This window comes from Cajanus cajan, chromosome 3 (assembly GCF_000230855.2).
Source record: "Cajanus cajan strain Asha chromosome 3, NIPB_CcT2T_4, whole genome shotgun sequence".
Lineage (NCBI taxonomy): Eukaryota > Viridiplantae > Streptophyta > Magnoliopsida > Fabales > Fabaceae > Cajanus > Cajanus cajan.
Window position 1 is genome coordinate 76950315 of NC_138519.1, and position 14253 is coordinate 76964567.

Consider the following 14253-nt stretch of genomic DNA (forward strand, 5'->3'; position numbering starts at 1 on the left):
TACCAAAGTGTATTATACCATTTATTATTAAAGGATTTTAACTATATAATGCCATAATACATAACATAGGTGGCTGGTTGAGCATTACATCACAATCTTATTGTCAGGTGTATGGTGAATGAAAATCTGGAACAATTTAAATTGCGGTGCTGTCATGCTATGCATTACAAGATTCCAGCAACATGTCAAATTGCCAACTTCACAGATTGCATAATGGATAATGGAGTAACATGAAGGAAGGATATTGTTAGCTATGAAAGCATTCGTTGGCATTCAACCAATAGTTTACATCCATGCAAACATTTAGTGCATATATTTTGAAGTTATTGGAGTCTTCAGCAATGGAATGCTAATTGCAGAACAATGTATCACGCGTAGCATTTCCGGTTGTTGGGTTCACCCTGTTACCATAAACAACTTCGTTACATATGAAACATATTTAGACAATAAAACAAGCGTATTCTATAGATATAATCTTACCCATCAGCAACTTTGCAGAGGTATTCGCGTTGATCATCTCTTAGTGGCACATCCGTGAAATCTGGCACCAAGCAACCATTTAATTCACAAGTTTCCTAATATCAAATTTCTTGAATGGAGATGTAAATCTTCATTCTTATGGTGCCATATCTTGATATTTAGCCAGAATTAAGACGACAATTTATACTTTGGAGCTAGTATTAGTAATAGATATCAAGTCTAGTTATGTTCTTTACATTACGTATAGGTTCAGTTATATCTTCAGCTCAAGCATGTCATATGTTTTCATTACATATAGGTTTTGGAACTATATATTAGTTAATTAATCACCAGCCAAAACCAATACATGACCTTTAATGAGTTGAAAGCTATTAGCAGATACAAGCACTCCTTTACAACCATATTCCCCTTAAAATTCCAATAGTATATGTGGTATTACTACATACCAGCGCCTGTAATATTCGATCCCTTAAAAGATGTATTTCCTGTTGCAAGCGCACCTTCCAAGTTAGCATTGCTTAAATTTGCCTGCAGAAAGTGATCATTCATGAAGAAGCCAACAGTAAAGAAATTTGTTACTTACAGTGGACGGACACATTTTTCAACTTTGACTAAAAATAAAATTTGAATATGTTATCATCAAATAATCTGATCCTTTCCCATCTGATTGTATCCTGTGCAATTTACCATTCTGTCTAATTGCAGATGACTAAAAAACATGTTAATGATCCATCATAATATTTGATTGCATCTTCTATGCCATAATCATTGAGATTGCATTCTTTAAAGAGAGAAACTGTATGCCATGAAGTAAAAATGAGGTGGTAGAAGAATCCATGTTATCTAGTAGTGATTTCTTTTTAGAACAGATTCATCTCCATGCACTCTTAAATCCCTAATATCTCTATCTGATCATTTTGTATCGAAATTTTACTATATCTGTATGAAAATTAATTATTTCTCTTCTTTAAATAATATAACAAAGGGAAAGGAAACAATTGATCAGATGGTGGAAAAATTTGTGCATTAATTATCTCCTCTCTTGTATAACCCCGCTCACACAATTGCCCAATGTTTGGTCATTGCCATTATGCTAAATTTTGGGTTGATCTGAGAACAATACACAACACAATAAACAAGGGCTTTTACATTAACAAACTGTTGTGTTGTGGAGTAAGGGCCATTTCAACAGGAAATAAGAATTTCAAGATGGTCTTCCCATTAGATCCTAGTATAACAAACACACATCAGTGACATCACCCTATTAATAAAGGAAAACAGTTACCTTTGTCACATTTGCCAGGGAAAAATCTGCATTTCTCAAATCAGCTTCCGAAAGATCAGCACCTGACAACAAGAGAGATTGGGAGAGAATGAATGTAAAACGGTAAATGGTGTGTCCAAATGTGAATATTACATTGATTATTATAACATTGTGTTGGCCAAACCTGTTAAATCAGCATCAAAGAAGCTAGCACCTATTAGCTTTGCACCTTTAAAATTGGCTTGTCTCAGTATGGACTGCAACAGGCAATGATAGTTAAACTTGTTAAATTTTGATCAAAAGCACACATTTGAATGACCCCCATCATCAAATCAACTTAATTTTAAAAAGAATTTAATTAGAATGTTACCCTACCATGGTTTGTAATGTATGGTAAAATCCTTAACTTTCATAATAATTGCTTTGAAAGTTGTGATTTCTAGTTGGTTGGGTACAAATGTTTATAAGCATGATGTATCAAAATGAAACTATTTAAAAAAATGGGAAAATAAATAAATTTGCACCGTTTTGAAGTCTTGTTTGATCAGAGTCTTGCCACTAAAGTCCTTCCCAGTGAGATCTTGCCCCCTTGTCACTTCTTGCCCGTATGGTCCTCCACCCTGAATTCACCATACCCATCTTTCATCAAGCCAAAAAAAAAAAAAATTTAACTTGAATAATTGGTTTTAAGAATGGGAGTTTGAGTTTAACTCAATCCTTTAAAACTAACGTGTAAGGTGTTATATATTCTATTTTAGTAATTCCTCTAGTTGATAGGAGTGTGAAATTTGCAAAATTAGATATGTGTGAGTGGTCTCATAACAGTCGGAGAAATCCAACAACAACTGTTATGATAGGCTATGAAATTATCTTAAGAATGTAGATTTGGCTCAGTTATATTCTATTTTAGTCATGCCACTGGTAGATGTGGGTTGAAACTCCTATCTATGAACTAAAGTGGTGAATTATTCATTACCTTGAATGCAAGTGCGGGATGAACAAAGATGAAAGAAGCAGAGAGGAAAGCAACGAGAGTGGCACTAGACACGGATTCAGCCAATGAAAATGTGAGTTTCTGAGATGCTTGGCGACTTTGCTTTGTGTTGAGTCCCTGTGAAGAAAATGAGTGAAATGAATCGGAGGGAGCAAAGAGAGAATTGAATAAGATAAAGTAGGTATAGTATACGAACAAGGAGAGGAAGAGGAAAAGCTTTGGAATTGGAGGTTGATAGAGAAAGACGGGGCTTAGAAGTGGAACACAATGAGACGTTGAGAACAAGAGCCATTTCTTGCAGTCACACGCAGATGCAACTCACCACGACAAACTGTCATAGGTACCATGTGGATAATGTTACTGTGTCACAGGGTCATGATCTCTTTATTTTCAATAAATATTTTTTAAAGCACTTTTTACTTTACTATTTTTTCTTTCTCCTTTTTCTACTTACGTTTGTATAGTTTTTTGTGTTTTTTTTTTTTGCAAGCAACATTTTTTTCATAAAAAGTATACTAGTAATTAGAATTAAATATTATATATTAAACACGAATTATTATCTTTTTGTCAAGAATTTTCAATCAGCGAATTTATAACATTTTTTTAATTTTTTATTTAATTTTATTTTATTTATTATAATTATTTATTAACTAAATGTTAATATTTTAAAATAATTATCAATAAATAAAAATAATTTATTTTATTATAATATAAATTATTTATCATAAATCTAAAATATAATTTATATATTTAAAAATATTTATTTTTACAAATTTTAAATATGATTTTTTATATTCAACATAATATTTATTTTTATATATAATTTTTAATAATTTTTAATTTATTTTTTTATATAAATTTGATTTCTTATTTTGATGTACACATTATTTTTGATAATTTTAAATTTTATAAAAATTGCACGATAATAATTAATAAAGGTTGCACAAGTTTTTTTTTTATATAAATTTTTATCTATAAAATTATTATTGAATTACAATAATTGTACATTACTCCCAATTACATATGTGTATTAAAAAAAATACTATGAAAGCACGAATACCTTTTTTTACATTAGTTATATATAATGAACATGTCTATAAATTATATAAACTAAAATATTAATTGAGGTGATTGGGGAAATTTTCATATATATATATATATATATAGTCGAAGAAAATGAGTCTTCTAAATATTTTTATTTATTTGTTTTCACCACTCTACGCGGGATTGTTTTGTTGCTAAACGTTTATGGCAACCCTTAATCCCCACACGTGTTGGTCTCAATTCTTTGCATATGAGTTGCATCCGTGGATGTTAAAGTACTTGAGGAAATGTCAAGTCATGTCTGATAACTGGAGTGGAGTTTGACTTTTGGAGCAGTGATTAACGAGTTATGGAAGGGGAGGAACAAGTTTGTTTTTGAAGGAATTTAGGCCCCGGATACTCTCCTTTTCCTATGTTTCTTAAGTATGACAAACTCTTTGAATGCTTCCAATCTACTACTTGCTAATATAACAGGGATTATTAACACTCAGGGTTAATGTTGATGGTGCGGTTGACAGATTCAATCATGTTATGTTATATGGGTTAAAACTCTAATTTGATTCCTTATAATATTTTTTTTGTTTCAATTTAGTCTTACTTTAATTTTTAGTTTTAATTTGGTCCTTAATAATTTAAATTATTGCAATTTGGGACTTCCGTCCAAATGATTTAAACGGAATTAACTGTTAGCTACGTGGATGTCAGGTGGATGCCATGTAGATGCATAAGTGAATGCCAAATTTCATGAATATACCTGGAACCAGAACGACCCGTTCTGAAACCAGAACGGTCCGTTCTACTTGCACATGTTATGTGTTAATTTTGACACTGGAACGGGCCGTTCCAAATGCAAATTAACACACCATGAGTGCAGCAGAACGAACCGTTCTGAAACCAGAATGGGTCGTTCTGGTGTTAGAACGGGTCGTTCTGGATTCAGAACGGCCCGTTCCAGAACGCCTACTTCATATATGCGTCAACCAAAATGCCACAATGTGATTCAAAAATTGAAAATAAAAATTCATAACATTTCATAAATTCAAAGACAAAAACATGGTTTAGAAACTGAAAACAAAATTTCAGAACATAACATATACTAAAAAAGTTCAAAGAAATTACTGAGAAAGGAAATCATCTAGGTAACGCTGAAGGAAAATCCTAAACCACAAAAATTCAGGTTGTACTTCCTCAAGAACAGGTTGTTATTGTTAGGGTACATCGTCAATGACTTCAAGGGGAAACACCGTTTCGTTTCATCCTTGACTGTATAGTATCAATTTGGTAGGAAGTGGTTCACTCCAGTTTGACTAACAATGAAATAAAACCTGTTATCATTGTCCTTAGTGATACACTGCATCGTCCTTAATGATACACTGTATAGCCCAAATGTTTAGCAATTGAAGTTATCAATTCTCATTGACAATATTATCAAATATAGTGTTTGAAATATTTTGTACCTTGGTTTTTTTTCCTTGCACGATTCACAACCGTGAACTATAATCATCGACCATTCTGGAACCAGAATGATCCGTTCTGGTTACACTATTGGTGTGTTAATTTTACATCTGAAACGGTCTGTTCTAGGTACAAAATTAACACAGCAAGAGTGCAACCAAAACGGGTCGTTCTGGTTCCAGGTGTATTCAAGAAATTTGGCATCCACCTACGCATCTACGTGGCATCCACCTGACATCCACGTGGCTAACAGTTAACTCCGTTTAAATCATTTGGACGGAAGTCCCAAATTGCAATAATTTAAATTATTGAGAACCAAATTGAAATAAAAAATTAAAGTGAGACTAAATTAAAATAAAAAAAATATTATAAGGGACCAAATAAGATTTTTAACCTGTTATATGTGGAGGTATTGTAAGGAACCACACGAGTGGTTTTGTGATTGGATTCTGGGCGGGACTAGGACAAGTTTCAATTGTTTTGTGATGTGTGACTTTACTTGTATCTTAACATACTTAATTCTATTAATATATTAAAATGATTTTTATCTAATTAAAAATTAACTTAAAATATTTGTGAAACATTTTTTAATATTAATATCAAGCATGATCTTATGCAAGGGCACTTTTGAGAATGTTAGGCTCATGTAATTTTAGATTCTGTTAAGGAGAGACTTTATATAGCAACAAGTGATATAATATTGATAGATAATTTTATTTTTAAAGTATATAATCATGATCATTCGTCAATATTTATGAAGAAAAAAAATGTTGAGAAAGTCGATCTTTAAAAAGGCTTTAGTGACATTAGTCATAAAATTGTTGAGAACGGCAATTGCTTCCAAAGGTGAAAAGTATTACGATGATAAATTTTCCTATCACCTTATTTGATTTTTTTTTTTTTGTCTTCATCTTTCAATTAAGCTTAAAAAGCACCCTTTCACTTGTAACCAACAATCAAATGAACAATCTTCCTTAAAAACAAAAATAGAACAATAAGTACAACCCGTCGGTTACCGGTGAACCTATGTGTAAATGAGAAAGTGCATTTAAAAATAATATATATGTGTCTTGAGTTATTTTTCTCCTCTCCTAAATTTATAATTTGAATTCATTATTTATAATTTTTCAATTGTTATTAACGTGTGAGATAAAATCAATTACTTTTAAATATTTCAATAAATTTATAATGCTATTATCCATATATTCATAACTACATACAATTGCGTTTCCCCTGCTTGCATTTTTAAAATCAGTGACTATTGATACAAAAGAGTTGCTTTAATAAACAATATAATAGTTGAGTTGAGTTGAATTTCTTATCTCACTGGCACCAATTTCTATGCATACAAATCTGAAATCAGTGTGTAATCAATTCTTTACACATGCATGTGCATCATCAAAACGAGCTTTTTGAGTTGACTTGTTAATGTATACTATTTACAGTTACTCTTATATATTCATATATACAACTTAGTAACTTTCTATTTATGTTAAAAAAAAACCTTACTTTCTATTGATATTGTGAACATTTTTAAATTATAATTAAAATAATAAAGTTTTTTTTTTATAATACTTATCTTGAAACTCATAAGATTTTAAAAATATATATATTTATATAATTTTATAATTTATATATTTAAATATAATTTGTACTAAAATAATATTTAACTAATAAAAATTATATCTTATTAATACATATTAATCTTTGATATTAACTTTTGAATAATAAGTGAAGAATGTCTATATATTAAAAAAAATTGTATTTAAGATTCCCTGTAATTAAATAAACAACCGATGCCAGACTGTATCCATGCCTTTACTCACTTTTTAATGTTAAACGTTCGATCATCTTTATTATTATACATACGAAGTCAAGTCACCTTGAAAAAACAAGGGGAAACGTGGTTTTGGAGTGAAAAACAGAGGAAAATGGCAGAGGCACAGCAAAGCAGCAGCAGTCACAGAGGAAGGAGGTGGTCTCTGAATGGAATGACAGCTCTTGTCACAGGCGGCACCCGTGGGATCGGGTTTTCTTTCTCTCCTTCTCAACGCACACTCCATGTTATGATCTTTCATTCTGTTTTTGCTTTCTTCTGAATGATCCTTTCACTTCTAACTCTCTTTCAGGCACGCCATAGTGAGTGACTTGGCCGCGTTTGGCGCTGCCGTGCACACTTGTTCCAGGACCCAAACAGAGCTCAATAAGTGCATACAAGAGTGGCAAACTCAGGGCTTTCAGGTAACTGGATCCGTCTGTGACGTGTCCTCACCAACTCAGAGAGAGAACCTCATTCAGGAAGTGGCATCCACCTTCAATGCCAAACTTAACATCTATGTAAGTACTACTCATAATGCTCAAGTGGTATCAGATCCGGACTTTCATTTTTAATTAATTTATTATTCACCAAGTTATTCATGTATTACATATAATGACACCTATCTTACTAACTATAGTATATATTTTAAAATAATAGTATCGCTGTATCGGATACATATCATATTCAATACGTGTATCGTATCAGTGCATCATAGTATTTAACCAGATAGTAAATCACCTTTAATCAGATTAGATGGTTATTTAATGTCAAGTTCAAAATATTTAATTCTCAGCCATGTGAGTGTTTGGATCGAATAATGATATGAATAAAGTATAATATATATAAGAGAAAAATAATTTTTATTCAATAAATTGATTTTATAAAATTGAATTATACTCAAATTAATATAAACTCTTAAAAAATCTAGATAGAAAAGAAAAATCAGTTCATTAGCTTCTTTTGAATGACTTTTGTACATGATCATATGTCATGCCATTGGAATTAGTTTGAACGGTAATAGGTGAGGGGTGTGTCTGTTCATTTTGATATTAGCCATTCATATGCATGGCTTTGTGCTTTAGATAAACAACGTTGGAACAAACTTTAGAAAGTCAACCATAGAGTACAATGCTGCAGAGTATTCAGAGTTGATGACAGTTAATTTAGACTCCTCATTCCATCTGTCCCAACTTGTGTATCCTCTTCTGAAAGCATCTGAAAAGGGAAGCATTGTGTTCATTTCATCTGTTGCTGGTGTAGTGAGCTTGGGTACTGGATCTGTCTATGCAGCAAGTAAAGGTACTGAGTACTATACTCATAAGGTCTTTTCTTTCTTTCTTGCACATGTGATTAAAAAAAATGTTATCACAAACAAAGAAAGACAACTATATTTTTTGTCCAATGGATTTTCAGCTGCAATTAATCAGCTTACCAAAAATCTGGCTTGTGAATGGGCAAAAGACAACATAAGGAGCAACTGCGTTGTACCATGGGCAACCAGAACCCCGCTTGTACAACATGTAATTTGCTTCTCCCTATTTTTATTTCTGTTGGCTGTTTTCTTTCTAGGAAACCTTAAAAAAATTACTTGGTAGACAATAATACATTTAACTAGCATTAGTAAAATAGTCAAAATAATATATATATATATATATATATATATATATATATATATATATATATATATGAGAAAATAGACTGTCTCAATAGTGTAAAATATTTTTTCACTGTTATCTAATCATAGAATATTGAATAATATGTTTGTTCACTTTTATTATAAATAACTTAAAAGAAAATATTATAAATTCTCTAAGATAATTAAAAAAGTGGCAAAGAAAAGATAGTTGATTTTTTTATTTAACAAAAATTTGGAGCTAATAATATACATATACAAAATTATTTTACTTAGATTTTATTACATTTATGTTCCATACATTCCAGGTAAACGTAAAATAGTATTTAAGTCGAAAATTATATTTTTATTGGCAATATATATTAGTTTATTGTAAACTTATTATATTCTTAGTAAATTACCGTTGAATTCTTGTTCACATTGAAATGAATAAAAAAAAATAGGAATCGATCAATGATATTCGAGCATGTACGATCATTTTAAGTGCCTGTTTATTTTTTATAGGTCTCTATGGTTCACTAGCCGAAATATGATCAGAACCTTTACGTGTCTTTGACTTATAGTATTAAAAAAGAACTCAGTATTCTTTTTTATAGTCCGCAAAAAAAAAAACGCACATATCAAAGCAATTTACACAAATCATATACCACTTTAATAACTATAAAAAAAAAAAATAAGGAGATTATAATAAACTTCACCAAAATAATTGCATGTCATATACGTACTATGAACTCAACTAGAAGTCTAGAACCAATTTACAGAAGACCACATAATACTAGACCGTTGCCTAACCCAACAAACCTACAACGTCTGCGTGTGCATTGGTGGATTATTGAATTATTTTGGCTAGCTGTTGTGTACATAAATTTCCACTCTTGCATTTGATTCTGTTTTGGTTGCTTCTTGAAATTCTTGAGTAACTACAAGAAAATTCGGTATTTCAGACGGCAAAAATCCGTGGGAAATGCCCAAAATCCGTGGGTAATGAGGCATTTCCGACGGATTACCGACGGACACTAATCCGTCGGTAAATTGGTCGTCTGAAATTTTCCCACGGATTTTAATCCGTGGGTAACTTTCCCACGGATTTTCCCACGGATTTATCCGTGGGTAATTTCCCACGGACCCAAAAATTATAATTTTTTTTTAATTTTAATAAATTTATTAATGTAACAACCCTCATATTTGGCCTCTCAAGGGTTCTATTTCACGATATTTCATTGTTTAGTGTGTTTTATCCTTACTTGTGCAATTTCTGGGAAACTTCCCAGAAGGTCACCCATCCCTGTACTACTCCAGGTCAAGCACGCTTAACTGTGAAGTTCTTATGAGTAAGCTACCGAAATGTATATGTGTGTTGTCAGTGTAACTTGTACAAATTAATTCATTTAAGTCATTCTCAAATATACAATCTCATATTTGTACTATAATAATAATATATAATAATTTTATATTACAAATAATAATAATTAATAATAATAATATATTTAATTATTATTTATTTATATGTACTTACTTTTATAATTAACGTCTACTTATTTTTATTTAAAATTATAATTTAAATTATTTTATTTTATAATTTATAATGATAATATAATTTAAAAAATTATAAATATTTATTTAATACATACTTATAAATTAAATTTTAATATTTTAAATAAATTATTAATTAATTTAATATATTTAGTTACCTTAAATCAAACATATAAAATTCAAAAAATGTATTTATCCTTGTTGTTTTTTTTCTTCTAATTATCAACTATTAATAAAATACTAACTTAAAATCTTATCTAATTATATATAATATTCTCATATCAAATTTAAAATCAGATATTAGTTATACAAAAATATTAAGATCATATAGTAAAGCCAGATATTAATTATACAAAAATATTAAGATCATATAGTAAATTTTCAATAAGATTTTAGTTAAATAATTTAAAATAATTAATGTTTCAATTATATTGTTAATTCACAAATAATTTATTCCAAAACTAATAAATTTTTTATATTAATTATTAGTAAAATTTAGTAACTTTTAATTTAACAATTAATTAGATCGATAAATTTCAACACACGCCATGAGTTACTGAGCGGAATAACTTTACCAAAGAGTTATTTTATAAGTTATCTTAAATCAAACATATAAAATTCAAAAAATGTATTTATCCTTGTTTTATTTTTTAATTATCAACTATTAATAAAATACTAACTTAAAATCTTATCTAATAATATCATAATATTTTCATATCAAATTTAAAATCAGTTCTTACATTTTCGACAAATATAAATTTGTCTGAAATATTTCATCAATAATATAGCTTTTCCTACAAAAAATTTTCTCATCGAAAATATAAATTTTTCAACAGATTTAATTTTGTTTTATAAGAAATCATCTTTGATTAATATAAAATTTTGTATATATGATTTAAGAGTAAAATATTTTTAATTTAACGGTTGAATTTACAAAATTAACATTTAATATAAAGTTATACGTCATCTTGTAACTAATTTTGTCTAAAAAATAATAGATAATCATACCCTTAACTGATTTTTATTTTATATATTCTAATTTTATTTGTAATAATATGATTATATATTTAAATAATTTAATTTTAGTAATTTTTTAAGTATATTTTTGTCTTTTCACTTAAAATATTTGAATTTCCATATTTTAATTTGAATTATTTTTTAAGTATATTTTTGTCTTTTTGTCTTAAATTTTTGAATTTCTATATTATAATTTAAATAATTTTTTATTTCTATTATTTATTAATTCTTTTCTTTTTTAATGTTTTATAACATTATTAAAATTTTATAATTTTAATCTCTCTAATTTTATCTTACTTTTTATTTTATAAATATAATTTAGATTATTCATTTTATAATTAAATTAATTTTTTTAAATTTTTTATGAGTTTACATTCTAAGAATGTATTGAAACTCCTCAATTTTGAATTTAAAAAAAAATAATTTTTCACAGAATTTCCCACGGATTTATCCGTGGGTAATTTCCCACGGATTTTCCCACGGATTTGTCCGTGGGAAATTACCCACGGATAAATCCGTGGGAAATTCCGTGAAAAATTATTTTTTTTAAATTCAAAATTTTATTAAATAATTATCCTATTTAAAGATATTAAATCAATCATAATTATGTAAATCAAAACAAATTCATTCATACAAAATAAAATATCATACATAACAAATAAAGTTTAGGAGTTCAAATTTAAAAATAACATATAGTACGATCAGTAGTAGAATTATAACATAATGTCTAATAATCAGAATATCTATATTGTTGCTATCTAATAATCAAATATTGAGGAATTTCAATACATTCTTAGAATGTAAACTCATAAAAAATTTAAAAAATTTAATTTAATTATAAAATGAATAATCCAAATTATATTTATAAAATAAAAAGTAAGATAAAATTAGAGAGATTAAAATTATAAAATTTTATTAATGTTATAAAATATTTAAAATGAAAAGAATTAATAAATAATAGAAATAAAAATTATTAAAATTAAAATATAGAAATTCAAAAATTTAAGACAAAAAGACAAAAATACACTTAAAAAATAATTCAAATTAAAATATAGAAATTCAAATATTTTAAGTGAAAGACAAAAATATACTTAAAAAATTATTAAAATTAAACTATTTAAATATATAATCATATTATTACAAATAAAATTAGACAAAATCAGTTACAAGATGACGTATATTACCCTTTATCTATTACTATAGATAATCAAACAACTATATATTTAACTGTTTTTCTTCTATTCATTTTCTCTGTCTTTATCTCTACTTTCTATATATAGATTCATTGAAGTTTTAAATACTCATATTTATACTCGTTACTTTGTATTTTACTGATTTACTTAAATATAAAATTCAGAAATCAATAAAATGTAAATTTAAGAAATTACTACAACTTAAAGAGATTTTTAAATCAATCAGTTATTAGGAACAAAAATAATTATTTAGTGTAATTATTTTAACTTTAATGTTTTAAGTTTTAAATAAAGAAGATTTAATCTAGAAAAAATTTCATTAACCCCTACTTGAAGTTTTTCTCAATAACGTCATACATATATCTCTTCTCAAATTTTTAAGTGAGTATTAATTTTCTTATTTATTTATTTAAGAGGCACATACAACTACTTATATAAGATAATACTGTTTATATACTATTAAGAGAAAATAATTTATTAATACAAATATCAATAATTAAATGAGATTTGATCTCTTATTTCATTATTTCAACTTTTTTGAAATTTATTTTAAATATCATGCACACTGTGATTTAAAAAAATATATTAAATTTAAGTAATAATTTTAAAAATGAATTGAAAAAAATCTTATTTTCAAAATTGAAGATCAATGAAAGTTTTCATCAAAATGACATAGTATTGGATGTAATTTAGAAATAAATGATAGATACATATATATGATTTGCAGAACATAATTTAACTTTTTCCCCCTTATTTAATTAATAACGTTATTTTCAAAGAGATGAGTGATTTTTAAAAATTAAAGAAAAGATGTGTGTTATTCTTAAATTTGAACATCATGTGTTGGTATTTTTCAAGATAAGTAACAAAAAACACATTTACGCTAATTAGTTTATAATTTATAATAACCTAAACATATAACTATATATAGGTAATATAAGTCATACCTCACACACTTTGATTTATATTTATCTTATTTATATTTTGAAAACACCCATATAATAATGAAAACATTATATAGTGCATTGTTGTGTGTATTGATGCGATTAGGATTGGTTGCATTTGAAAAATAATTGGCTTAAATTTTATTTAATAATTCCAGACGTGGGAAACTCCGCCAGAAATTTCAGATGGATTTTAATCCGTGGGAAACTTCGTCAAAAATTTTAGACGGATTTAAATCCGTGGGAAATTCCGTCGAAAATTTCAGACGGATATAAATCCGTGGAAATTCCGTCGGAAATTTCCCACGGATTTAAATCCGTCGGAAATTCCGTCGGAAATTCCTTCATGTAAAAATCCGTGGGAAATTCCGTCGGAAATTTCCCACGGATCTAAATCCGTGGGAAATTTTCGACGGATTTTGGTCCGTGGGAAATAATCCGTGGGAAATTTGACTTTTTCTTGTACCAAGGATCATAGATGCCTATGTGTTTGATCTAAGTTGTTTTATTTATTTGTAGTTGCTCCAAAACCAAAAGTTCGTGGATGATGTTATGTCTCGGACTCCAATTCAGCGTATAGCAGAACCCGAAGAAGTGTCATCGTTGGTGACTTTCCTTTGTTTGCCTGCTGCGTCTTACATCACTGGACAAGTTATTTGTGTTGATGGAGGATTGACTGTCAATGGATTTCAACCCACCATGAGAATCACCTAACCTTTTATTTCATGGAACAAATGATTCTCATTTGATTTCAACATGTGAGTGCGCAATTTCGTTTTCTCTCCCTTCTAGTTGCATATGAGAATGAACGGCCTTATTCAACTCATGAACAACTTATGTGAAATGATGGTGTATTCTATTTAATGGGTTTAATGCT

The 14253-nt window shown here is 28.2% G+C and overlaps 2 protein-coding genes across 3 annotated transcripts; one reads left to right on the forward strand and one right to left on the reverse strand.

The window, feature by feature from the left end:
• On the reverse strand, window positions 1-3094 carry LOC109788016 (Tetratricopeptide repeat (TPR)-like superfamily protein). The gene is made up of 8 exons (XM_020346635.3): window positions 2935-3094; window positions 2721-2855; window positions 2269-2364; window positions 1929-2001; window positions 1766-1827; window positions 927-1008; window positions 481-541; window positions 1-401 (listed from the first exon to the last, which is right to left on the reverse strand). Exons 1-8 carry the CDS (start codon window positions 3028-3030, stop codon window positions 350-352), a joined length of 657 nt encoding a protein of 218 aa, XP_020202224.1. The 5' UTR covers window positions 3031-3094; the 3' UTR covers window positions 1-349.
• Window positions 3095-7088: 3994 nt separating this feature from the next.
• On the forward strand, window positions 7089-14253 carry LOC109788014 (tropinone reductase homolog At5g06060). Of its 2 annotated transcripts, XM_020346631.3 has the most exons (5): window positions 7091-7266; window positions 7367-7574; window positions 8139-8355; window positions 8470-8576; window positions 13896-14253. In XM_020346631.3, the coding sequence occupies exons 1-5, from the start codon at window positions 7169-7171 to the stop codon at window positions 14088-14090; spliced, it is 825 nt and encodes a 274-aa protein (XP_020202220.1). In that variant the 5' UTR covers window positions 7091-7168; the 3' UTR covers window positions 14091-14253. The 2 variants fall into 2 exon arrangements, with proteins under 2 accessions (XP_020202221.1, XP_020202220.1); XM_020346632.3 differs by lacking the exons at window positions 8470-8576; window positions 13896-14253 and having other exon boundaries at window positions 7089-7266; window positions 8194-8349.

Excerpts from the sequence above, each read along its gene's own strand:
- LOC109788016 (XM_020346635.3), bottom strand. The coding sequence starts at position 3,030 with ATGGCTCTTGTTCTCAACGTCTCATTGTGTTCCACTTCTAAGCCCCGT. Across the intron at positions 2,856-2,934 it reads CTTTTCCTCTTCCTCTCCTT|GGACTCAACACAAAGCAAAG; the intron begins GTTCGTATACTA and ends TTTTCTTCACAG. Across the intron at positions 402-480 it reads CTCTGCAAAGTTGCTGATGG|GGTGAACCCAACAACCGGAA; the intron begins GTAAGATTATAT and ends TTATGGTAACAG.
- LOC109788014 (XM_020346631.3), top strand. The coding sequence starts at position 7,169 with ATGGCAGAGGCACAGCAAAGCAGCAGCAGTCACAGAGGAAGGAGGTGG. Across the intron at positions 7,267-7,366 it reads GGCGGCACCCGTGGGATCGG|GCACGCCATAGTGAGTGACT; the intron begins GTTTTCTTTCTC and ends ACTCTCTTTCAG. Across the intron at positions 8,356-8,469 it reads TGTCTATGCAGCAAGTAAAG|CTGCAATTAATCAGCTTACC; the intron begins GTACTGAGTACT and ends ATGGATTTTCAG.